Consider the following 25,046-nt stretch of genomic DNA (forward strand, 5'->3'; position numbering starts at 1 on the left):
ATAAGTAATAATTAATTACATTTAAGATGTGACCTTTGATTAATGTATCAAACAGTTTGTGTTAATTCTTACCTTAATATCACGTCCTCCTAATAGTGACATGTTACTAATATTTGATAATGATTCATCAGGCAGGATCTCCTTCAATTCTGTACATCTAGTACCAGTAGTAACAAGAAATGGTCGTTGTTCAACTACTGCTGAGAGTACAGCTTTTACACTATACACTGTCCTTTCTCTTGGTGTATTCACAGGATAGGCTAGTTCTTTAGGATCAATAACTAACTCTTTTACCTCTAGACTGGGACAGGATTCTTTATAAACACTCATTACCTCTCCTATCACATCTCTTCTTAGAGACACCATATTGTCACTGTAACCTTTTTCACAGGACATCATTACTAGTACGCACTGCCTCTCATCCACAATCTCTACCAGTGATCCTACACCATGACCATTAGACCAATAAAGTCCATTCTTCCAAAATGTACAGTAACGATTTATCTTGTCATCTTCTTGAGGTAGAGCCATTTTATAAGCAAGATGTAACGAGAGGATATGGAAGTATCGAGGAGGAAAGAAATAATGTTTACTAGTACACTGTAGACACCAACCAAACTGGTACACTTGACTAGTCATCTCATCAGGTCTATCAGTAGACAAAAGACATGGAAAGAACAACAACCTTTCTCCTCTTCTTTCTGTCCCTCCCTCCTCCTCCTCTTCCACTGCCAGCTGATGGAGGTTAGTCATTGTTAGGAAAGATGGATTCATTTGTTGACAGAGTTCCATGTTCTTTAGGAAACAGATCAACATGTCAGGATCATATTTAGGGAAGAGTCTATCAGACCAGACACACTAACAATACCAGTATTGCTAGCAATGTCAACATGTTCTTTGAATGTCTCTGGAGCAAAGAGAGTCCCATCCACCTCAGTTAGCAGTATACCCTTATTCACAACAACCCATACCTTATTGTCTTCACTTTTAAGAACACTGATCAAACCAGTTGAGTGCAATGAATGAAGAACATCCAAGACGTCTTCTCTCTTATCTGATAAATTGTAATCATCATTTTCCTTACCAGCAGACATTACATCAGAGAGGGTCAGTATATTCTCTTTCCTTTCCTCCAGTAGACCATACATCATGTGACAATAAAGACTCAAATTCCTTCCACTTGTACTACGAATGGACTCACAGGCACTAGACAACTTATTAAAGAAGGAATCCATACCACTCCCACCAAGCTTACGGCAATCTAAGAAGACACTATCACACCTTTCCCTTACAATAATCTCCTGTATTTCTTCCTTTCTCCTTCTCCTTTCAACAGGATTACTTATCTCATCCACATGACTGACAATTACAATAACATGGCATTGATTAAGAGCTTTGTGTGCTTCATTTGTGACAACTGTTAGCCACTGATGAAGCTGTTTGACTGGTTGCTTCTCCAATATATTGACTACTATCAGGAACACACCACCAGAACCTTGTAAGAGATTCTCAATGACAGCACTGTGACTGGAGTAGTATTCTGAATGACCAGCAAAATCATGAAGAATGATGTTACCCAGTGTCCTGTGTTGTAGTTTATAAGGAATGATACCAGCAGTACAGGGCACTACCCCTCCAACATTTCTAAAGGAACCAAGAAGAGTAAAACTAGCTGTGTCATTGATGACATGACTAAGAGTACTTTTACCAGCTCCAGGATTACCCACAAGGAGGACGTTAACATAAGACTCAATTGGATGAGATGATTTTATATCACCAAACTTCTTAAAGATAGGAAGAGTATTACCCCAGCCTCTCTGCTTTGCCTCTTTAGCTACTTGTAATGGTGTTTTCCCCTCATTGTTTTTAGCCAATGGATCACATTTACCAGTTGATAGTAAACATTCAACAATTGCAGAATGACCCCAATGAGCAGCATAGTGAAGTGGTGTTGACCCCCAGCTGTTAGCAGTCATTGGATCATAGTTACACTCATTAATTAGATATTTTATTACATCAGGTGAATGAGGTGGCGGTGAGTTGGTTTTAGCTGTGTAATGAAGAACAGTTTCACCCTTATAGTTAGTAGCCATTAGATCGCAGTGATGATCTTTGATTAAATACTTCATGGCATCAAGTGATCCATAAGTAACTACTTTGTAAAGAACAGTGTCCCCATACATATCAGTAGCCATTGGATCACAGTGACACTCATCAATGAGATATCTTAACACATCAACATGATTACCCCTTGCAGCATAATGAATACAAGTCTGACCTACACCATCTTTTTCCTGTGGGTCACAGTGATATTCAGTGATGAGATCTCTTGTAACATCTAACCAGCCATGCTCGGAAGACAAATGAAGTAAACTAGCATTATCCCATTTCATACACCTTCTTTTAATTTTATTTGGTTCCTTCACTAATGGTAGTAAGTGAACAGCTTCTTTATAATCTCTATCCTTAAACGCAGTCCAACACTTGTCCTCCTCTAATGGCATCTTGTGATCAGTTAATTAGATTCATGTCATAGTGTGTGTGGTCTTAGTTATGATAATCATAGTACATATACTATGATTATCATAACTGAGTGGGAGTGGACTGGGCAAACACACTGTTTATCATGTTATCCATGGTTCAAAAACTTTTTCAACATTGATGTGTACAATGATTATATGTAGTAAACTTAAGAGCTTGGCTAAATCATCAGTCTTAAATACATTCAATAATTTATTGGTCAATTTAATTTAGTGATTTAATATCTCTGCTTAAATTAGAACATGTATTTAATCTAATAAGGTTATTCATTTTGTGTAAGGATTTCAATTAAACAGTCCAAAGAGGTTCACAAATAATGTCAATGTATGTGTGTCACAGCATCTCTTTAAGATACTTATTTCCTGACCATTGCCCCGTACAAATATTACAACAGCTTTCTTCAGTGTCATCACACCACATCTCTTCCAAGTATCATGCTATATTGATGAAGGATCATCTCCACTGTACTTTACCATCAATTGAAGGTAAGGTGGTTTAGTTGGTGACAGTGAATTGAAAATTATCTCAAGAATTGACTGAATTACCTTAAAAGAAACTGTCAAATCATTTACTGACACAATACTGAGCAATGAACTTAAACTATTAGTATCAATATCAATAGTGATCTCATCTACTTTGATTGATTTCACTTTAGAAAATAAACAGAGTGCATCATTGCTCCTAATCTTGAATGATTTCAATACAATGTACTGAGGAGGAAAATTAGACTCAAGAATACGAGAGGTGTCACTTACACTTGTATATATAAATACACACGAGCTACATCAAGTGATTTTGATTGTTGTTCAGTGTTGATAGCTAGAGGATCACTAGAATCAAATGTAACCTTATCCAATCTAAGTGTGAGAGGATAAGGAGAGAGGAAGAATGCAGAGAGTAAGGAATGGACACCATTAAATGAAATGGATGATGTGACCAGGGGTACCTGTACATGAGTAGTCTTTGATATGCAATTGCTGGAAGCATGGTCAATACATTAATTCTGATAAACATTGAATAAAGCTCCTATCATAAGTTTCAGACCTAATTGAGACCACTTCTAAATTTTTATGGTGTTGTATAACTTTTTAAAAGTTTTCAGCATCTTCACTATCAAGGTGACCCACTTTTAGTATCTCCAGGTCACATTGCTCAATTATTCCTCCACCAATTTTATAGTGTGTTAGCATATAAAATGCCTTTTTGCATGTATAGTAACCATTTTTCTATAAACATTTGTAGCGTGGCTGATGCATCATGACATCACATCAGAACTCATGAATATTCATAAATTATTTTTGTATATAATGCATGCTGTGTAATTATTATAATCAGTGTTTGGGTGTCAACATGAGTCATCGTTAGCTCTCTCTCTCTCTCTAGCGCAGCAATCCTGTCTGCCTTCATGCTAGGCACTAGCCAGCATCTCATATTCTCTTAGCTTTTATCTTATTTGCTAAACATTTACTGTATATGCATTTGAGTATAGGTGTGTGTTTAAGCATACTTGTATGCATACATTATATGATTATGTTGATCTACAATACTATACATTGTACTACTGAGTAAAAAGTGACTCTGCCTGCATTTCAACCAATAAACTGTATTTTGTCTTTTTACAATAATAAATGCACACTACGCAACTCTTTGCCATGAATTTGTTTCCAGATTAAAGTAACCACAAAGTTGCATTGTGTTTTATTGTGACTATTTAAGAGTTTTGTCTCTGTCTCTTTCATTTATTCATTCATTGAACTGTTTTTATTTTTTCACAGAAATATGTGCTGTATCACATCATTCAAAGAAAGAAATAGGAAGATGCTTCAAACTTATTTGTTTTGTCAAGCAGCAAACCCAGCAATGAATACTGTATTAACTACTAAAGCATGATTAGTATTCAGGTTAGTTGTAGATGAACTTATTTATCGTATTAAAATACTTTCATGCATAATTAATTTTTTTGTAGATATCATTAAAGAAGAAACAAGATTTTACTCAATCTCCAAAAGATGGTTTTTCTAAGAATGACTCTAATTTCAAATTGGATTTTAAAATTATTTTAATTATCCAGGAATTTACAAGCATAATAATTATTATTTTTAACTTTTTTCGCAAAAATTAATGATAATTATAAGTTTCTGAAATTTTTATTGGATCAATCTCAAGGGCGTGGTGTGGGTGTGGTTAGCCCTGCCTTAAAACCACATGGAGTCATGAGAACTAGAATGGGACTGGGTTTCCTATGATCGACGCAAGATAAGGGAGCTTCTGGTTGGCTGACAGGCTGAACGTGTTTAGTTGCTCCTAGTGAGTCAGAAATGTTGTTCCAGAGGATAATGGATTCCACGCTTACCTCAGTGGACTTTCTTAGTGTGTTGTCCTTAGAAAGAACTTGAGGTTAGAGAGGGAATAGTATTACCAACTTGACATGTACTTATGTTGCATAGAAAGTCTGAACCGATTCCAATCATAGATCAATGTTCCGATTAAATTTAGATTTTTTAAAAATGGGGCCAAAGCACTTGTACTATTAGTCAAAAAGATTTGGCATTAATTTTTTAAAATAATTTTCTGATGCATACTGTAATTCTTCTAAAAATTCGCCACAGTCACTTTTGATAAATAAATTTTGAAAACAAATAATTAAGAGTAAAATTGGCCTTTATGGCCAAATAATAATTAATTATGACGAAATAAGGCACTAAGAAACACATGTGGACAAGATATTCTTTGTTGTTTGACTAATAATCTTCACAATCTGAATCTTGTTCACTATCAACTAGACAGAGCTTAGGCCTACTAATGGCAATCATCTGTCCGGCGGAGTGCTGCTCGAGGCATCTTTGTCAGTTACATGCTCTTCTGCCTATTCCAGCACACGTCCATTTGTTATAATGCTGTTGAGTGTCGAAATTGGAGGGAAATGGCAAAATTAGACGAAGTATCGTCATAAATTACAAAACAAATAATTAGAGTTAATTTTGAATTAAAAGTGCTTAAAAATTATTTATTTTTGAACTTAGAGGTGCGAAATTTTAGAAAAAATTACAGTAAACATGTTCTTATGTTGCATAGAAAGTTTGACTCGATACTGATTAAATTTGGATTTCTTACAAATTTTTCAAGTTCCTCCCCATCAATACATATTTTGTTACCGTATGTGCCATATATTTTGTGGGGATTAAATTTCATAATATTTGCATTTTGGAAAAATTTGCAAAATTAAAATCCACAAAATAGCGTGTTCATTGTATAGTAGGTGTGGTAATTACATTAAAATTGCTAAGTTTTTGCTCATGAATACAAAAATGCAGCCAAATTGCGAAATTTTATACCTGCGAAATATGTCATATAAGGTATTAATAGTTATAAATTATTCTCCTCTCAATAGGCTCCAGTCTTGATACACTAACAGTACTTGGTTCTCATAAAGGTGACGTCATTCTCCTAGCTAATGACAGTTCTTTAACCACCTCCTTCTTATCCCAGCAACAATCTAATGGCCCTCTCTTCAATCCTCATGGATATGATGATGCTCTTCCACAATATGTTGGGAAGTTGAAGGACGTCCTTTCTAAATGGCCACTGCTGTTCACTCTCATTGAGGATGGGATTGTGTGTATCCTAATTAAGCCTCATGCACATTTCTTAGCCTTGGACTTTTTCCAAATGTTTTTACATTTTCTGATACATATTAATATCCTTCTGCTGTGTAAAAAGTTTGAGCTGATTCCGACTTAAATTTTTATTGAGTTACAGCCCTTTTAAGAAAATACTCGGGGCTTATAGCCTTGAGTGCTATTTAGATTTTGGAGCCCATGGCTTTTCAGAAAAATGACTAAAAAATCATCCCAAGTTTTAATTAGATTTTTTTAATGCATATTGATTTCCTTATGCTGTGTAGAAAGTTTGAGCTGATTCCTACTTTAAGTTTTCAATTTACAGGCATTTTAAGGAAATTAGGCCAAACTTTGAAAAATACCCAAAGTTTATAATCCTTTCTTTCTTTATCCTTTTTATTATTATTATTCCTCTCCCTGAGCTATGTACATGTACATGTACATTAATCATTAATAATGTACAATTATGATCCTTAACTTCATTATTATCCAGTGGTCTACAGTGTCTCTAATGCTATGATCATTGCTGCCATTCATCCACTGGAATACTGTAGAATGTTTAAGCTATAACACTCCAGGTAAAATATTTGCAAGTTTATGATAAAATATAAATTAAAATACCTCCTATTCTGCTCATGTTTAGATGGTCCCTCTCTCTTACAAACTCTGTCTTTGTCATCATTTCATAAAATCTCGGTCTCTCCTGATCTAGGAGTGTCTCTTAATTCATTGGATCAATGTTCCCTCCCACTCAATGCACTGGAGACTGGAACTGAGACATAGTGTCATTCTTCCTTAGGAATAGAGGTAAATGATACTATTTATAGTAACACTGATACTATTTATAGTACAATGCTATTGATTGACACTATGCTTTTGATGTATAATATATATCATTGGTAATGATATCGTATAGCAGGAAATTTGTTGTCTTTTCAAGCAGGCTTTACAAGATATTTTCGTTGATTTTATTTTCATTTTGCCTAACATACATTTTCACTATCATACCCACTTAATTAGTGCCACATGTATGGTTTAAGATGGAAGACTGTTTATGGTTTGTAGTTATACAACATTTATAAAGACATTTGGAGCCCATCAGTTTGAGAAGAACTGCCTTTCTGTGTCAAGCCTGATAATGCCACAGATTGCTATGTAGTGAAAAGAGAATCTGTTGTGGTTCAAAAATTTTGGATTAAATTTTCATTGTGTGAAAATTTTGTTCACAAATATTGGCCAACGAAACAAACAAAAATTAGCACTCGACGAAAATTTCCTACTATGAGTATGTGGTTTATAATATATTACAATAGCATAGTGTTAATCAATAGCATTTTACTACAAATAGTATCATTATCTATTGTAGTAATTGATACTATTTATAGTAACGATGCTAGTGTACACGTTTGGTAGTGATGTAGTAATTCAAAAATTGTCCATTGCACAAAAATTTGTTGTTGGAATCAACTCAAATTTTTTTATTAGCAACAGACAGACAGACATAAATAATAATAATGATGTATATTGCTTTGCTTGGCTCGTCCCCATAATGTTTTACATTCATCTTGCAATACCGTACGCGTCTTAATTTTCGAGGTGTATTAAATTTCGTTATTTTCGTGCTCACCTTAAATCCACGAAATTTAAACCACCTCTAATGCCATTCTATTGTATGTAGACTATGGCCAGAACACGAAAATTAGCTCACACGAATATTAACTCTTGAGCAAATTTCATTTGAAAACACGAAATTTTGAACCCTCGAAAATTTGAACGTATACGGTAATGTATCATTAATAATAATAATAATAATAGTTATAAACAGAACAAAGCAAGATGCTATAGGCAGTTATCTTATCAAAATAAGTGATAATAGAAAACAATAATTTCAATAAACAAAAGAACTAGGCAATTAACTGGTTTGATGTACAATATTTATCTCTAATGTTAGTAGCAATAGATTTCTCTTCTATTGTATCCAGTGCTGTAGCTAATGATGACCAACTGGGACCTCCTTTCTCTCTCACTTTATCTTCTCCTCTTAACCAGGCAGACATACAAGCATAAAAACATTTTACTGGATCTCCTCTGTGTCTCTCATCTATATCCACTAGTCTAGGATCATATAATCCTAACTGTAGACCTAGTCTGTGCCATACAGAAGAGGACAAGTGTTGATCTGATGTTAATTCCTTAGTGACAATATCAAGATCATTAATATCTATAAAAATAATAATTAATAATGTGTATATACACTGTACAGTCTACACTCCCACTACTAGACAATTGTGATAGTACATATTATAACATACTCAGCTTTATTGGAGTCAATGGTGTCTTGAATTCTTCAGTTATTTCAATCACTTCCTATACAATAATAATAATAATAATAATAGCTGATATTTGTCACTGTGCTTGTTGATGAAGGTGATATACATCAGGAAAACCCACACTGTCTGCAGGGTGGTTATGGGCATATAGCTCCCTGCTAAACATCAAAGGTTTCCATGGTAACCACCCACACACCGTGGTATAATAGTAGTAAAAGCCACACAATGACAACCCACAATTATGACAAAGACTGAGTAATTTGATAAGAAATAAATTACTTTTAAGATATGACCTTTTGATTATTAGTGCTTGTATTAATGTATCAAACAGTTTGTGTGTTAATTCTTACCTTAATATCACGTCCTCCTAATAGTGACAGGTTACTAATATCTGATAATGATTCATCAGGTAGGATCTCCTTCAATCTTGTACTTGTTCCATTATCATGAACTAAGCAATCATCTCCCTTGTCAATAGCAGAGAGAATATCTTTTACACTATACACTGTCCTTTCTCTTGGTGTATTCACAGGATAGGCTAGTTCTTTAGGATCAATAACTAACTCATTTACCTCTAGACTGGGACAGGATTCTTTATAAACACTCATTACCTTTTCTATCACACCTCCTCTTAGAGACACCATATTGTCACGGCTACAACCTTTTTTACAGGACATCATTACTAGTACACACTGGCTCTCATCCACAATCTCTACCAGTGATCCTACACCATGACCATTAGACCAATAAAGTCCATTCTTCCAAAATGTACAACATCTCATTAACTGGTTGTTCTTTTGAGGTAGAGCCATTTTGTAAGCAAGACGTAATGAGAGGACATGGAAGTATCGAGGAGGAAAGAAATGATGTTCACTAGTACACTGTAGACACCAACCAAACTGGTACACTTCACAACTAGTCATCTCATCAGGTCTATCAGTAGACAAAAGACATGGAAAGAACAACAACCTTTCTCCTCTTCTTTCTGTCCCTCCCTCCTCCTCCTCTTCCACTGCTAAATGATGGAGGTTTGTCATCCTTAAGAAAGATGGATTCATTTCTTCACAGAGTTCCATGTTTTTCAGAAAACGAATCAACATATCAGGATTATATTTAGAGAAGAGTCTAGTCAGACCAGACACACTAGCAATACCAGTATTGCTAGCAATGTCAACGTGTTCTTTGAATGTCTCTGGAGCAAAGAGAATCCCATTTAATTCTGTTAGTAGTATACCCTTATTCACAACAACCCATACCTTGTCTTCACTTTTAAGAACACTGATCAAACCAGTCGACTGTAATGAATCTAGAACATCCAAGATGTCTTCTCTTTTATATGGTATGAAATAATCATCATTGTCCTTACCAGCAGACATTACATCAGAGAGGGTCAGTATATTCTCTTTCCTTTCCTCCAGTAGACCATACATCATGTGACAATAAAGACTCAAATTCCTTCCACTTGTACTACGAATGGACTCACAGGCACTAGACAACTTATTAAAGAAGGAATCCACACCACTCCCACCAAGCTTACGACAATCTAAGAAGACACTATCACAGCTTTCCGTTAAAATAATCTCCTGTATTTCTTCTTTTCTCCTTCTCCTTTCAACAGGATTACTTATCTCATCCACATGACTGACTATTACAATAACATGGCATTGATTAAGAGCTTTCTGTGCTTCATTTGTGACAACTGTTAGCCACTGATGAAGCTGTTTGACTGGTTCCTTCTCCAATATATTGACTACTATGAGGAACACACCACCAGAACCTTGTAAGAGATTCTCAATGACAGCACTGTGACTGGAGTAGTATTCGGAATGACCAGCAAAATCATGAAGAATGATGTTACCCAGTGTCCTGTGTTTTAGTTTATAAGGAATGATGCCAGCAGTACAGGGCACTACCCCTCCAACACTTCTTAAAGCACCAAGAAGAGTAAAACTAGCTGTGTCATTGATGACATGACTAAGAGTACTTTTACCAGCTCTAGGATTACCCACAAGGAGGACGTTAACATAAGAATCAATTGGATGAGATGATTTTATGGCACCAAACTTCTTCAAAACAGAAAGAGTATCAGTGTCACCTCTATGCTTAGCTAGTTTAAATGGTGTGTTCTCCTCATTGTCTTTAGCCAATGGATCACATTTACCAATTGATAGTAAATATTCAACAGCTGCAGAACTACCCGAACGAGCAGCATAGTGAAGAGGTGTCCGCCCCCACACCCAGTCAGCAGCCATTGGATCACAGTGAAACTTATCAATGAGATATCTCATCATATCAACATGATTACCTAGTGCAGCATAATGAAGACAAGTCCTACCATTATCATCTCTTTCGTGTGGATTACAGTGATATTTAGTGATGAGATCTTTTGTAACATCTAACCAGCCATGCTTTGAAGACAAATCAAGTAAACTAGTATTACCCCATAAAGTATATTTTCTTTTCATTTTATTTAGTTCCTTCACTAATGGTAGTAAGCGAACAGCTTCTTTATGATCTCCTCTTTCAAACACATCCCAACACTTGTCCTCCTCTAATGACATCTTGTGATCAGTTAATTAGATTCATTGATACCCGCCCACACATCAGAAATTCAATACACTAAACACACATACCATAACTAAGAGAGTGGAAGTGAATGCTTTTGCCAAGAATTGTCTATAAAATAATTTCTCAATTTATATATCAATGTCCTTTTGATAGTTTTTGAACTGATTCTGTGCACACATGTAATAATAGTATTTACCATACAGCTGGAATTCGGCAAGGAATTAATATTGGCAGATTAGCAGTTGTAGTTAGCATTCACTAATATAAAATCCACTCCATTTTGTTTTATTCTTCACATGCTCAATGATTCATGGCTGCTAATTCCTAAATCACCATTATATAAACCCACCTATAGGGCCTGTACTTAACTGCTCTCATATACATATCACAATAATAATAATAAAATCTCCTCAAAATCTCATACTACACTCCACCTTACTATTCCTTTATATGAGGACTGCACCTGTACTATATACTGTATAGCTAGAAAACTTTAGAGTGTCAAAATTAGGTGAATGGACTCTAAAAGAGGTTTAGTTTTAAAATTTCGGCAAAATTTTAACCATGTGCGTACTGCTGCAGAGCCCTATCTAATTGGAAATTAAACTTTTGGTGAATTGACCTCAATTCACTGAATTCACTTTATAGCTATACAGTGATAATAATAGTAATAATAATAATAATAATAATAATAATAATAATAATAATAATAATAATGTTTTTTGTTTGCTTTTGTGTCTTTCTGCCACCATTTGATGATAATAATGATAATAATAATAATAAAACACTGCACTCTCAGTCAAGCCATACATGTACATAGTGTCATTCTTCCTTAGGAATAGAGGTAAATGAATCTATTCAAGTAACACTGATACTATCAAGAGTAGATAATAATTAGAGGAGAGTGTCATACTGGCTATATGGTCTGCTTCATCACCACGTAGAATTGAAGAGTCACATTCCAGTTATTTCCTTAATTTATTTGAGTAGTCATAGTTATTGCTTGTTATTTTCAAATAACTACTTAAAAATACGGAAATATCTGGAATGTGACTCTTCAATTCTACGTGGTGATGAAGCAGGGGGTATATTGCCAGTAGGACACACTCCTCTAATTATTATCTACTCTTGATACTATTTATAGTAGTGGTAACTGATACTATTTATAGTAACAATACTACTGTATACATGATGTAGGTAGTGACTTGGTACATGTAACTTTTTAAAATACTCATAGCTAATTATTGGAAATTTTTAAAACTACATGTATGACTCCGCTCAGTTTCAAGGTAATCTAACTTTAAACTACCTGTACTATTAAGAGACAGATACCCTTCTGTAGCATGATACATAATAACAACCATGCTTATTATATTATTCCTACACACACTCATTTATTACACACCCACACAATTAACATATTACACGTGGTGATTATTAGATTATGATTATTGATGTTTTATTGTTTTGGATCTGAACATTACATGGTGTCAAGAGTGGGATACAATGGAACAGTTCCAGCCCCCAGAACCGCTTTTGCTACAAGGGAACCTTGCCGAGAACTGGCGAAGATGGAAGCAACGTTTTAGTATTTACATGACAGCATCCAGGAAGAAGGATGAGAGCGAAGAAGTCAAGTATGCCATTTTTTCCACCTGGCCGGTCCAGAGGCTCTCGAAATATTTAACACATTCACGTTTGACAGTCCTAACGACGCTGTAAAACTAAGTAAATTACTCGATAAATTTGAAGAGTACTGTATTTCCAGAAAAAATATCACTTGGGAAAGACATGTATTCAACACACGAAACCAGCAACCGGATGAAACTGTTGACCAGTATGTAAGAAGAAGGGCTAAGACATGTGAATTTGGAGCCCTCACTGAGAGCCTAATAAGAGACCGTCTTGTTGGTGGTATTATTAGCAATAAAATGAGGTCCTGTTTGCTAAAGAAAGCAGACCTAACACTCAAGGACGCCCTTGACATATGCTGTGCAGATGAAGCTGTATCCACACAGTTCAAGAAAATGTCCAACAGTACTACCACGATGAATGAGCATGAGGTCAACTTCATGAAAAAGAAGCAACCAAGACAACACTCAACTCGTGACTCATCTAGCTTGTACAGTGCACTTGTTGTGGCACACAGCACCAATTACAACAAAAGTGCCCCGCTAGTGGTGTCAAATGCCATAAGTGTGGTCACCTCAACCATTTTGCTAGAGTATGCCAAACCCGGGAAGCTAATCCACGAGTACAAAACCTTGACCAGGATGATGAATCAAGCGATGACGATTTCATTATCAGTGCTCTTTGAGGGAAAAACAATGGTGATTGGAATGTCACCATCTCGATAAATTCCCAAAACACCAGCTTCAAGATAGACTCCGGTGCGCAATGTAATGTCATGTCTACCTCAACCTACAACTCATTGAGCCAACAACCTCCACTCTCATCTAAGTCCAGATTAATTGCCTTCGTAGGACACAAGCTTAAGTCTACTGGTAAAGCAATACTGCTATGTGAATACAAGAATAAATTCTGGCCAATTGAGTTCGAAATCCTTGATAATGCAACAAATATCATTGGCCTGAATACCAGCATCGAAATGAAGCTCATCAAACACATTGAAACCTTGACAAATGACACTCTCAGCCAATATATTGATGTATTCCATGCAACTGAATACCCCCTCTCATACATCATCATTACTCCTGAAGGACAACTATACCGTCATAACAGGAAACACCTCAGACCTATTCCCAAAAAGGATGTACCGGAACCAGAGTCAGACTCAGATGACCTTGACGATTACCTAACCTCTCAAGAGGGACAACCTCAAAAAAACAACAATAAACGGTACATGTGAAGAGCAAGGTGGAGAACCATCACACCCCCCCCAATTACGAAGATCAAAACGGAAAACTGCACGCCCTTATAGTTATGCAGACCCATATACATTACGTTTCTGAAACTTCACCAGAAAAGGGAAGATGTAACATGATGCATAATAACAACCATGCTTATTATATTATGCATACACATACTCATTTACTACATACCCACACAATTCACATAAAACACGTGGTGATTATTAGATAATGATTATTGATGTTTTATTGTTTTGGATTTGAACTTTACAGACGTAAATAGTAATAATGATGTATATTGCTTTGCTTGGCTTGTCCACTTAATGTTTACATTCATCTTGTATTAATGTATCATTAATAATAATAATAGTTATGAACAGAACAAAGTAAGAAACTATAAGCAGCCATCTTAACAAAATAAGTGATAAAAGAAAATAAACATTTCAATAAACAAAAGAACTAGGCAATTAACTATTTTGATGGACAATGTTTATTTCTAATGTAACTAGCAATACATTTTTCTTCTATTGTATCCAGTGCTGTAGCTAATGATGACCAACTGGGACCTCCTTTCTCTCTCACTTTATCTTCTCCTCTTAACCAGGCAGACATACACTCACGGAAACACTCCACTGTCTTTCCTCTATAGTCAGTATCTATAGCCTTTAGTCTAAGATCATATAATCCTAAATAAAGTCCAAACTGATACCATTTAGTACAATCTAATTGATTGAGTATTGTTAGCTCTTCAATTACGGTATCAAGATCTTTATCATCTACATGTACATATATAAAAATAATAAAAATAATAATTAATAATGTGTATATACACTGTACAGTCTACACTACTACTACTACTTGACAATTGTGATAGTACATATTATAACATACCTAGCTTTATTGGAGTCAATGGTGTCTTGAATTCTGCAGTTACTTCAATCACTTCCTATACAATAATAATAATAATAATAATAATAACTGATATTTGTCACTGTGCTTGTTTGTCAAGATAATATACATCAGTAGTGTATTGCTGAAAGGTGAGTTTAACAGATGTGTAAGTTTATATTATTAGTAGTAAAAGCCACACAATGACAACCCACAATTATGACAAAGACTGAGTAATTTGATAAGAAACAAAATTACTTTTAAGATATGACCTTTTGTTTATTAGTGCTTGTATTAATGTATCAAACAGATTGTGTGTGTTAATACTTACTTTAATAACATGTCCTCCTAATAGTGACAGGTTACTAATATCTGATAATGATTCATCAGGTAGGATCTCCTTTAATTCTGTTTGCCCTTTATTATTGACAAAAAATGGTCTTCCTTCCTTTATTGCTGCTATCACATCTTTTACACTATACACTGTCCTTTCTCTTGGTGTATTCACAGGATAGGCTAGTTCTTTAGGATCAATAACTAACTCTTTTACCTCTAGACTGGGACAAGATTCTTTATAGACACTCATTACCTTTCCTATCACATCTCTTCGTAGAGACACCATATTGTCACTGTAACCTTTCTCACAGGACATCATTACTAGTACACACTGGCTGTCATCCACAATCTCTACCAGTGATCCTACACCATGACCATTAAACCAGTGCAGACCATTCTTCCAAAATGTACAGTAACGATTTAACTTGTCATCTTCTTGAGGTAAAGCCATTTTGTAAGCAAGATGTAATGAGAGGACGTGGAAGTATCGAGGAGGAAAGAAATGATGTTTACTAGTACACTGTAGACACCAACCAAACTGGTACACTTGACTAGTCATTTTCTTAGGTCTATCAGTAGACAAAAGACATGGAAAGAACAACAACTTTTCTCCTCTTATTTCTGTCCCTCCTTCCTTCTCCTCTTCCACTGCTAACTGATGGAGGTTTGTCATTCTTAGGAAAGATGGATCATTCATTTGTTGACAGAGTTCCATGTTCTTGAGGAAACAGATCAACATGTCAGAATCATATTTAGGGAAGTATCTAGTCAGACCAGACACACTAACAATACCAGTATTGCTAGCAATGTCAACGTACTCTTTGAATGTCTCTGGAGCAAAGAGAATCCCATCCACCTCAGTTAGTAGTATACCCTTATTCACAACAACCCATACCTTTTCTTCACTTTTAAGAAAACTGATCAAACCAGTTGAGTGCAACGAATGAAGAACATCCAAGACGTCTTCTCTCTTTTCTGGTATAAAATAATCATCATTGTCCTTACCAGCAGACATTACATCAGAGAGGGTCAGTATATTCTCTTTCCTTTCCTCCAGTAGACCATACATCATGTGACAATAAAGATTCAAATTCCTTCCACTTGTACTACGAATGGACTCACAGGCACTAGACAACTTATTAAAGAAGGAATCCACACCACTCCCACCAAGCTTACGACAATCTAAGAAGACACTATCACACCTTTCCCTTACAATAATCTCCTGTATTTCTTCCTTTCTCCTTCTCCTTTCAAAAGGATTAAATATCTCATCCACATGACTGACTATTACAATGACATGGCATTGATTAAGAGCTTTCTGTGCTTCATTTCTGACAACTGTTAGCCACTGATGAAGCTGTTTGACTGCTTTCTTTTCCAATATATTGACTACTATCGGGAACACGCCACCAGAACCTTGTAAGAGATTCTCAATGACAGCACTGTGACTGGAGTAGTATTCAGAATGACCAGCAAAATCATGAAGAATGATGTTACCCAGTGTCCTGTGATTTAGTTTATAAGGAATGATGCCAGCAGTACAGGGCACTACCCCTCCAACATTTCTAAAGGAACCAAGAACAATAGAACCAGTAGCTGTGTCATTGATGACATTACTAAGGGTACTTTTACCAGCTCTGGGATTACCCACAAGGAGGACGTTAACATAAGAATCAATTGGATGAGATGATTTTATATCACCAAACTTCTTAAAGACAGAAAGAGTATCAATGTGAAGATTCTCCTGAGCTAGTTTAAATGGTGTTTTCCCCTGATTGTCTTTAGCCAATGGATCACATTCACCAGTTGATAGTAAATATTCAACAGCTACCGAAGAACCATAATCCCAACTTGCAGCGGCAACATGAAGAGGTGTCCGCCCCCTAATGTCAACAGCCATTGGATCATAGTGGCCCTCATCAATAAGATACTTTACAATATCAATGTGTCCAGCAGCATGGTGAATAACAGTCTCACCCCTATAGTCAGTAGCCATTGGATCACAGTGACACTCATTTATGAGATACTTTACAATATCAATGTGTCCAGCAGCATGGTGAAGAACAGTCTCACCCCTATAGTCAGTAGCCATTGGATCACAGTGACACTCATTTATGAGATACTTTACAATATCAATGTGTCCAGCAGCATAGTGAAGAACAGTCTCACCACTATTGTCAGTAGCCATTGGATCACAGTGACACTCATTAATGAGATACTTTACAATATCAATTTGTCCAGCAACACGATGAAGAACAGTCTCACCTCTTTTGGTAGTAGCCATTGGATCACAGTGACACTCATTAATGAGATACTTTACACTATCAATGCGTCCAGCAGCACGATGAAGAACAGTCTCACCCCAATCGTTAGTAGCATTTGGGTCACAGTGATGATGATTGATTAAGTACTTCAGTGATCCATTACTAAATACTCTGTGAAGAACAGTATCTCGATACTTATCAGGAACCTTTGGATCACAGTGACACTCATCAATAAGATATCTCATCACATCAACATAATTACCTTCTGCAGCATTATAAAGACAAGTCCAGCCTGTCTCATCTCTTTTGTGTGGGTCACAGTGATATTTGGTGATGAGATCTTTTGTGACATCTAACCAGCCATGCCTTGAAGACAAATGAAGTAGACTAGCATTATCCCATCCTCTTTTAATTTTATTCAGTCCTACCACTGATGGTAGTAAGCAAACAGCTTGCTCATGATTTCTTTTCTCAAACGCAGCCCTACACTTGTCTTCTAACGACATCTTTTGATCAGTTAATTAGATTCATTGATACCCGCCCACACATCAGGAATTCAATACACTAAACACATATACCATAACTGAGAGAGAGGGAGAGAATGCTTTTGTCAAGAATTGTCTGTAAAATAATTTCTCAATTTATATATCAATGTCCTTTGATAGTTTTTGAACTGATTCTGAGCACACATGTAATAATAGTATTTACCATACAGTTGGAATATGGCAAGGAGTTAATATTGGCAGATTAGCAGTTGTAGTTAGCATTCACTAATATAAAATCCACTCCATTTTGTTTTATTCTTCACATGCTCAATGATTCATGGCTGCTAATTCCTAAATCACCATTATATAAATCCACCTATAGGGCCTGTACTTAACTGCTCTCATATACATATCACAATAATAATAATAAAATCTCCTCAAAATCTCATACTACACTCCACCTTACTATTGCTTTATATGAGGACTGCATCTGTACTACTGTATAGCTTGAAAATTTTGGAGTGTCAAAATTTAGTGAATGGACTCTAAAAGAGGTTTAGGTTTAAAATTTTAGCAAAATTTTAACCATGTGCAGGCTGCTGCAGAGCCTTATCAAATTTGAGATTAAAATTTTGATGGGTTGACCTCAATTCACTGAATTCACCAAAATTTTAGTCCATCAATTTTTATAGCTATACAGTAATAATAATAGTAATAATAATAATAATAATAATAATAATAATAATAATAATAATAATAATAATAATAATAATAATAATAATAATAATAATAATAATAATAATGCTCAGATATGGCTGAATAGGACTCTACCTGTCCTGCCCTCTGTGGATGGGCTAATTTAACTTTTCTCTCTCTCATGTCTTTCTAGCTCTCTCGTCTTTATTCTTCTTTTTGTTTCTTCTCTCCTTTCCATTTTTGTGATTATGGGTTTCTCCCCCTTTTCCCACATCTCTCTTTCTCTCTCTTAATAATAATAATAATAAAATAATAATAATAATAATAATAATAATAATAATAATATGCAGGGTTCTGCTTTGGGTGTGGCTGAGGCTCGTAAGCTCTCTGCTCATGCAGCTGCCTGCCATCAGATTGGGGTCTCTTTTTTCCTGCTAGCTGTAGAAGCCCTTGGGGTTGGAGTCCATCTACCTCAAGTTTCATTGATCAGTTGGCTCACCTCCTTGCCCAACGCCTTGGCCATGATCCAACTGTTGCCTGCTGCCACCTATACCAGAGGCTCTCAGTCACTTTATGGAGGGGAAATGCTGCTATGTGGGCCACCCGTAATCCCCTCTTGCCTCCTTCTGTTGATGGACTCATTTAACTAGTTTCTGTTCTTTAATGATTGTATGTTTTAGTGTAGGCTTTCTTTTCTTTTTTTTCTGTTGTATAATAATAATAATAATAAAACACTGCACTCTCTTTCAAGACGTACATGTACATAGTGTCATTCTTCCTTAGGAATAGAGGTAAATAGAGGTAACAATAATTTTTTAGTGGTTTGAGTAGTGTTGGTATCAGTTTAATAATGAAGACATTCTATGAGAAGAACATAAAACAAGCAATCACCTTCATCAGACAAATGGTACATCAGTAACATGTACATGTACATGTATATCTTAATTTTACACCTCTCTCTCTCTATTCCGATAAAGAATTTTGAAGTTATGGCCATTTTAAGAAATTTGCCAATTTTTCAAAAATAATGGTTTTTTCTGAAAAATGGCTCCAAAATCATCCCAAATTTTTATTAAATTTTCTGATACATATTGATATCCTTATGCTATGTAGAAAGTTTGAGCTGTTTCTGACAAATAGTTTATGTATTACCGGTATGAGCACTTATATACCACCTCTGTGTGTGTGTGTGTGTGTGTGTGATCTTTTGATTTATGATCGAGTAGTTTTTGTATTTTGATCTCCACATTAATGGTTCATTAATGTATAGTAATGATAGTCCTTATTAGGAAGTAAGATATGTACATAAATAATTATATAGTAAGTACTCACACACACACAGAATTGTCTCTATCAATGATTCTAAGATGAAGACATGTCTCCTTCAAGTGTTACCATCATTCATGCAGTCTATCATTTGTATACAAACTACATGTAGTTTTATTGATGACAAGATACTTATGTACATGTACATAGTCTATACTTATGAAACAGGACTAATAAGGATTCTCTATTATGTCTAGTATGGAAAGTTGTAGAGAATATTTTACTATAATGATTAATGACATTACCTTAAACTGGATAGATGGATCATGTTTCTTACGACAGTATAAGTTCAAATTTTAAATTGTTCCTAACTCAAAATGTTCTTGAAAGTTGTTCAAACTTTTTACTCAGCACAATTAAGAATAAACGTAATACCGTAAATCTTTAGTTATATACTGAATAAACTGATATATACTGAATATACTGATATAAAATCAGTAATATTGAAAAATTAGAGGTTAAAAATGTTCTTTTTTTACTTTTAAATAATTTTTATTGACCAAATTGGAGGGAGGGTCATTCCAAAGTCTCAGCTGCTTGGTAAGGTAGACTGAAGCAAGTGGTCAATCATGAGCCGAAATAAGAGGATTATGTCGAAATTAGAATACTCAGCCAGTAATTTTGCATAATCGAATAATTAGAGGTAATTTTGTGAAAATTTGAAAAAAATTATTTAATTTGACGAAGTTAGAGTGTTGAATTTTTAGAAGATTTACGGTAACCTACATGTATCAGGAATAGTTATTAAGTATAGTGAGTGATTTCTCTCTCTCTCTCTCTTTAGGGTGCTAATGTACAAAATTCCATTAGATATTTATTCCAAAATACTTTTCAAAAACAATTACGAGACACTCTGGTAATTAATTATACATTTTGTCAAGACTACATTTAATAGTGTTTTGTAGGCAGAGCTAAAGACTGAGAACGGCTGGTTGACCTCCATAGAACAAGATGCTCTTGAGATTTTAAAAATGTTGGAGATGTACTATCCAATCTATGTTTATGAGACTGCAAAGATGATTTATAACAGCTCCAGTGACCACTGGTACCATCCACCAGTGACCACACTATCAGCACAGGGAATGTACTGGACATGTACCTGGAGACATTTGGAGGAGTAAGGGAGAGGGAGAGAAAATTTATTAAATATTCTGGTACATATACATGTCTTTATGTTGAAAGTTTGTGTTGAAAGTTTGAGCTAATTCCAATCAAATTTAGATTTTTATGAATTTTTAAAGTTGCTTCAAATTGTGTTAAACTCCCTGTGTACAGGGACTTTAGCCAAATTTTGCTTTAAAATGAAAAAAGAGAATACTCTATTTTTATAATGTTTTCTGATGCATATACATGTTTTTATGTTGCATAGCTGATTTTGATCAATTAGATTTTTTTGCAAATTTTTAAAGTTGTTCCAGTTCAGTAAAACCACCAAAAGATCAAAAATACTAAGATTAAAAAACAATGTAGATTAATAGTGGGCTGCATGTACTAGCGTATGAATTTATGCACATGTACATGTATTCTACAAGTGGTTTTTGGCTAAATTTCATTAAAATAAAAAGGAGAGAATTTTTGATTTTGATAATTTTTTTATACAATGTACATGTACTTATACATTATGTAGCAAGTTTGAACTGATTCCAATCAAGTTTTGATTTAAAAAAATTTTTTTAAGTTGCTCAAAATTGGGCCAAAGTCCATGTACAGGGATTTTGGTCAAAAATGAAGAAGGGAAAATCCTCCATTTTAATAATTTTTTTGATACACCTACATGTACTTATGTTGTGTAAGCTTGAACAGACTATTGTCAAATTTGAATTTTTTAATTTGCTCCAAATGCCATGTACTGTACTGTGGTGCTTGTCAGCTCATAAAGCTCATGCTGTTTAGCTCACTTAGCATGCTTTGTGGGAAACCATGTAATACATGTATGCATCAAGAATGTAATAAAAATGGTAGATGATTTTTGGGAGTCAATTTTTAAAATCCACTGCAATATAAGCCTTGCTTTTTATTAAAGTTGCCCATTTTTAATATTCATAACTTTAAAATTATTTCTCGTAATCAGCTCAAACTTTCTACTTAGCATAAGGACATTGATATGTATCAGAAAATGCAATGAAATAATGTTGAGGTTTCTTTTGGAGCCTTTGCTCTTTCAAAAATTTACTTGTTTTTAAAATTTTGACAGTTTTTACCTTGAACAAAATATTTTGCGATGATAAGAGTGAAAGAGGAAGTTTACACGACTTATTTCTATCCTATTCTCTGTCCTTTCCTCCCCACCCTTACTCTCTCCTTCTCCTCTCATTCTCTAGTGGTTTAATGGACAGGATTGTATTATCATCAAAATCAGGTGACATGTCATGCTATGTTGCTAGAGTTTTTAAAGAGGGTAGGTTTTATCAATTTTAGTCATAATTATCTTGAAATATTTTTTTTCATTGCTCTATTGTAAATCCATTGGTTACAATCATTAGATTAACTCCACTGAAGAGTATCATTCAACTTGATCCTTACCTGCATCACATGAGTGGGTGTGTATCAGGGGCTGGTGGTGTTGTAAGTGATGGAGAAAAAACTGATAATGACTACTGAGAGTGAATAAGAAGAAGCTAAACCAGTCACTGTATGCTCTATCTCCTTTTGCTCTGATCTTTTATGTTCCTCCTCTGTCTCCTCATTCCCCTCTATCTCTTTCCCCCTCTCTCCCTCTCCTCTCTCTCTCATTTCAGGTAATGTTTGGTATTAGTCGTTCATAATTAATCATTTATTGTCACTAATCATTTATCATCACTTATTATCCTACTCTAATCTGGAAACTTCTAGAACTCATTATTCTTCATCAATTGGGAAACTTCTAGAACTCATTATTCTTCATTAATCGGGAAACTTCTAGAACTTATTAGAATACTTTACATTAGAACATTCTAGAATTCTCCTTATAGTATATAAACGATTTAATCTATAGTTAGGCCTTGGCGGATTATGCCAGCATAATTTTGAGCATAATAGGGCCCAAAAGCATAAGCATAATGTAAGCATAATAGAGCTATAAAGTAAAATTTTGAAAGAATGCATTGAGAAATGCAATAAACAGGCACTTGCACTCAATAAATTAACTGTTTTTATGTTTAAACAGCTACTATTGCTCACAATATACTTTAAAGAAGAAGGTGCACTATAAAACTATCCACGCAACGTCATAGAATCGCTTCCGCCCGTCACCGTATAAAACGAGGTGCCCTGGGCACATTATGGCGGCCACATTTGAAAATAACAAAATGGCTCCCGCACTGGCACTGTTCTTATCATGGCTAAATCACTAGCAAAACGCATTATAAAAACATTAAAATTAGTAAAGGCGAGAGAGTTAACCTACAAGCACAGGTAGAAAGCATGGCAAGAAGAGAAATGGTATAATTGACTTGAAGTAATAATTTTTTACATTATTATCAAATATTTATATTGTATATTCTGAAAATCTGTCAACAGCCTAACAAACTTGGTCAATAATGCTATCAGGCAGGTTATAAGTGATAGTGGCAAAGAAATAGCCCTCATTACTACATAAAAAACCAACCCAGGAACTGCCACCACTGGGACCAGAAGGCCTGGCCGACTACCAATTATCAGCCACCCTCATCAAGTAGAAGTGGTTACAGCAAGAGACCCCCACTTGGTCCTCAATCAGATCCTAGTACTGGTAGCAGTTGCAACATTCAACGATCCACTGGAAGTAGTAAATACAAAAATTATATTATTCTAAATTATTAAGCATATACAATAACAGAGTTGAATGGATATGGGGATGGTGAGAAGCTTCCTGTAGTTGTGTACATCTTCCCAACTTTACCAAGTAATGCCGATCAAAATATGGCAGTACTGTGCTGGTAATATACCAGCACAAGTATATGCTAGTACGAGCCTAAAAAATGTTAATGCCAATTAATGTATGATTACCGTATAGCCAAAAAATTTCGTGAGGAATAAATTTTCGTATTTTCGTGATTACTGCTTGAATCACGAAAAATTAAACCCCCGAAAATAAATATTAATTGAGAGGCGTGGTTAACCACGCCTTAGACTAATAAACGTGCCCTCGTGTCAAGTCGTGTTCTCGGTCAAGCTGATGTCTCTGTTACTCTGTATTGCTATTTTAAGCATACTGCCTAGGTCAAAGATGATCTTCCCCATCTCTGGTGTCCACACTGATTTGTAGACATGGTGCCCCTTGACACAAGAGTCCGTCTCAAACCATGTTTTAATTAAATAAGGCGTGGTCATTATTATTATTATTATTAAAATAAAATCACGAAAATATTTATCACGGAATTTAAAATTTCTCCATAAATTTCATTATTCACGAAATTTTAAGCCTCGAAAATTTTTGGCTATACGGTACTTTACATTCACATTATACTTACTTCTGTATCTACTACATAATAAACTTGAGTTACGATTACAGGACTCAACTATCATTGAACTGAAATTCAGCACAAATCACATGACTTATACTATAATAATAATAGTAATAATATAAATAAATATAATTTTGATAATAATTATAATAAAATAATAATAATAATAACAAATAATACCTGACTGTAATTGATCACCCTTCGGTCAACCATATGACACTATCACCAACATGTGCGTCCCAATAGCCGATCCTATATCTATGCACAAAATGGCTGCTCTTCGACCCCATTACCAATACCTTATTTTATATTAATACTAATTTCAAACACATTATGTGACTACCTGAAGTATTGAGTATAACTAGTATCATGTGATAGAGCCTCTAAATGACCCTCTTTCCCGACTAAATCAGCAAGTAAGTGAGACAGCATTTCCAGCGCCTTCTTTTAGTGCCTAAAGACCCCTTTAACTCGATCAAGCCTAGCTAGAACTGGTCCTTATCTTCTTTGAGAGTAAAATGTAACTCAATTTGGTACCAAAATCCCTTTCTGCCTGCGTTTTTCCTTGAAGAAGCAACATCATCTAGAGCAGACATTTTTACACGTGAAAAAAACGGAAGCCACCATGCCCAGGGCACCGCCTTTTATACCGCACCTTCTCGTTTAAGAACTTCATAATTGAATTACTGGCTCACATT

At 35.0% G+C, this 25,046-nt stretch overlaps 3 protein-coding genes and 2 long non-coding RNA genes across 8 annotated transcripts in view; 2 read left to right on the forward strand and 3 right to left on the reverse strand.

The window, feature by feature from the left end:
- The window catches only part of LOC109584803 (espin-like), a 15,005-nt gene extending 12,810 nt beyond the window's left edge, over positions 1-2,195 (reverse strand). The window contains exon 1 of the mRNA XM_020000679.1: positions 1,783-2,195. Within this exon, the coding sequence (XP_019856238.1) occupies positions 1,783-2,195 (413 nt within the window). The remainder of the gene's footprint in view (positions 1-1,782) is intronic.
- A 3,708-nt stretch (positions 2,196-5,903) lies between these two features.
- Positions 5,904-8,226, forward strand: LOC109584812 (uncharacterized). Of its 2 annotated transcripts, none has more exons than XR_002186191.1 (4): positions 5,904-6,160; positions 6,655-6,739; positions 6,805-6,968; positions 8,211-8,226. It is a non-coding gene; the product is annotated as an uncharacterized LOC109584812 (long non-coding RNA). The 2 variants fall into 2 exon arrangements; XR_002186192.1 differs by lacking the exon at positions 8,211-8,226 and adding an exon at positions 7,977-7,990.
- Positions 8,227-14,314: 6,088 nt separating this feature from the next.
- On the reverse strand, positions 14,315-15,482 carry LOC105313967 (uncharacterized). 2 transcript variants are annotated; one of them, XM_020000684.1, is made up of 3 exons: positions 15,149-15,482; positions 14,821-14,875; positions 14,315-14,615 (listed from the first exon to the last, which is right to left on the reverse strand). In XM_020000684.1, the coding sequence occupies exons 1-3, from the start codon at positions 15,470-15,472 to the stop codon at positions 14,401-14,403; spliced, it is 594 nt and encodes a 197-aa protein (XP_019856243.1). In that variant the 5' UTR covers positions 15,473-15,482; the 3' UTR covers positions 14,315-14,400. The 2 variants fall into 2 exon arrangements, with proteins under 2 accessions (XP_019856243.1, XP_019856242.1); XM_020000683.1 differs by having other exon boundaries at positions 14,315-14,705.
- Positions 15,483-19,410: 3,928 nt separating this feature from the next.
- Positions 19,411-22,741, forward strand: LOC109584806 (uncharacterized). 2 transcript variants are annotated; one of them, XR_002186183.1, is made up of 5 exons: positions 19,411-19,505; positions 20,709-20,780; positions 20,820-21,041; positions 22,246-22,322; positions 22,408-22,741. XR_002186183.1 is itself a non-coding variant. In XM_020000682.1 (5 exons), exons 1-5 carry the CDS (start codon positions 19,449-19,451, stop codon positions 22,410-22,412), a joined length of 423 nt encoding a protein of 140 aa, XP_019856241.1. In that variant the 5' UTR covers positions 19,411-19,448; the 3' UTR covers positions 22,413-22,741. The 2 variants fall into 2 exon arrangements, 1 of the variants encoding a protein (XP_019856241.1); XM_020000682.1 differs by having other exon boundaries at positions 20,830-21,041.
- A 1,662-nt stretch (positions 22,742-24,403) lies between these two features.
- On the reverse strand, positions 24,404-24,967 carry LOC109584808 (uncharacterized). The gene is made up of 3 exons (XR_002186185.1): positions 24,692-24,967; positions 24,529-24,647; positions 24,404-24,444 (listed from the first exon to the last, which is right to left on the reverse strand). It is a non-coding gene; the product is annotated as an uncharacterized LOC109584808 (long non-coding RNA).
- Between the last annotated feature and the right edge of the window lie 79 nt (positions 24,968-25,046).

This window comes from Amphimedon queenslandica, unplaced genomic scaffold (genome assembly GCF_000090795.2).
Source record: "Amphimedon queenslandica unplaced genomic scaffold, v1.1 AMPQUscaffold_13163, whole genome shotgun sequence".
Classification (NCBI taxonomy): Eukaryota; Metazoa; Porifera; class Demospongiae; order Haplosclerida; family Niphatidae; genus Amphimedon; species Amphimedon queenslandica.

Excerpts from the sequence above, each read along its gene's own strand:
- LOC105313967 (XM_020000683.1), bottom strand. The coding sequence starts at position 15,472 with ATGATGTCCTGTGAGAAAGGTTACAGTGACAATATGGTGTCTCTACGA. Across the intron at positions 14,876-15,148 it reads TAGGAGGACATGTTATTAAA|GAAGTGATTGAAGTAACTGC; the intron begins GTAAGTATTAAC and ends ATTATTGTATAG. Across the intron at positions 14,706-14,820 it reads ATTGACTCCAATAAAGCTAG|ATGATAAAGATCTTGATACC; the intron begins GTATGTTATAAT and ends ATGTACATGTAG.
- LOC109584806 (XM_020000682.1), top strand. The coding sequence starts at position 19,449 with ATGAAGACATTCTATGAGAAGAACATAAAACAAGCAATCACCTTCATC. Across the intron at positions 19,506-20,708 it reads TCACCTTCATCAGACAAATG|GGTGCTAATGTACAAAATTC; the intron begins GTACATCAGTAA and ends CTCTCTCTTTAG. Across the intron at positions 21,042-22,245 it reads ACCTGGAGACATTTGGAGGA|TGGTTTAATGGACAGGATTG; the intron begins GTAAGGGAGAGG and ends CTCATTCTCTAG.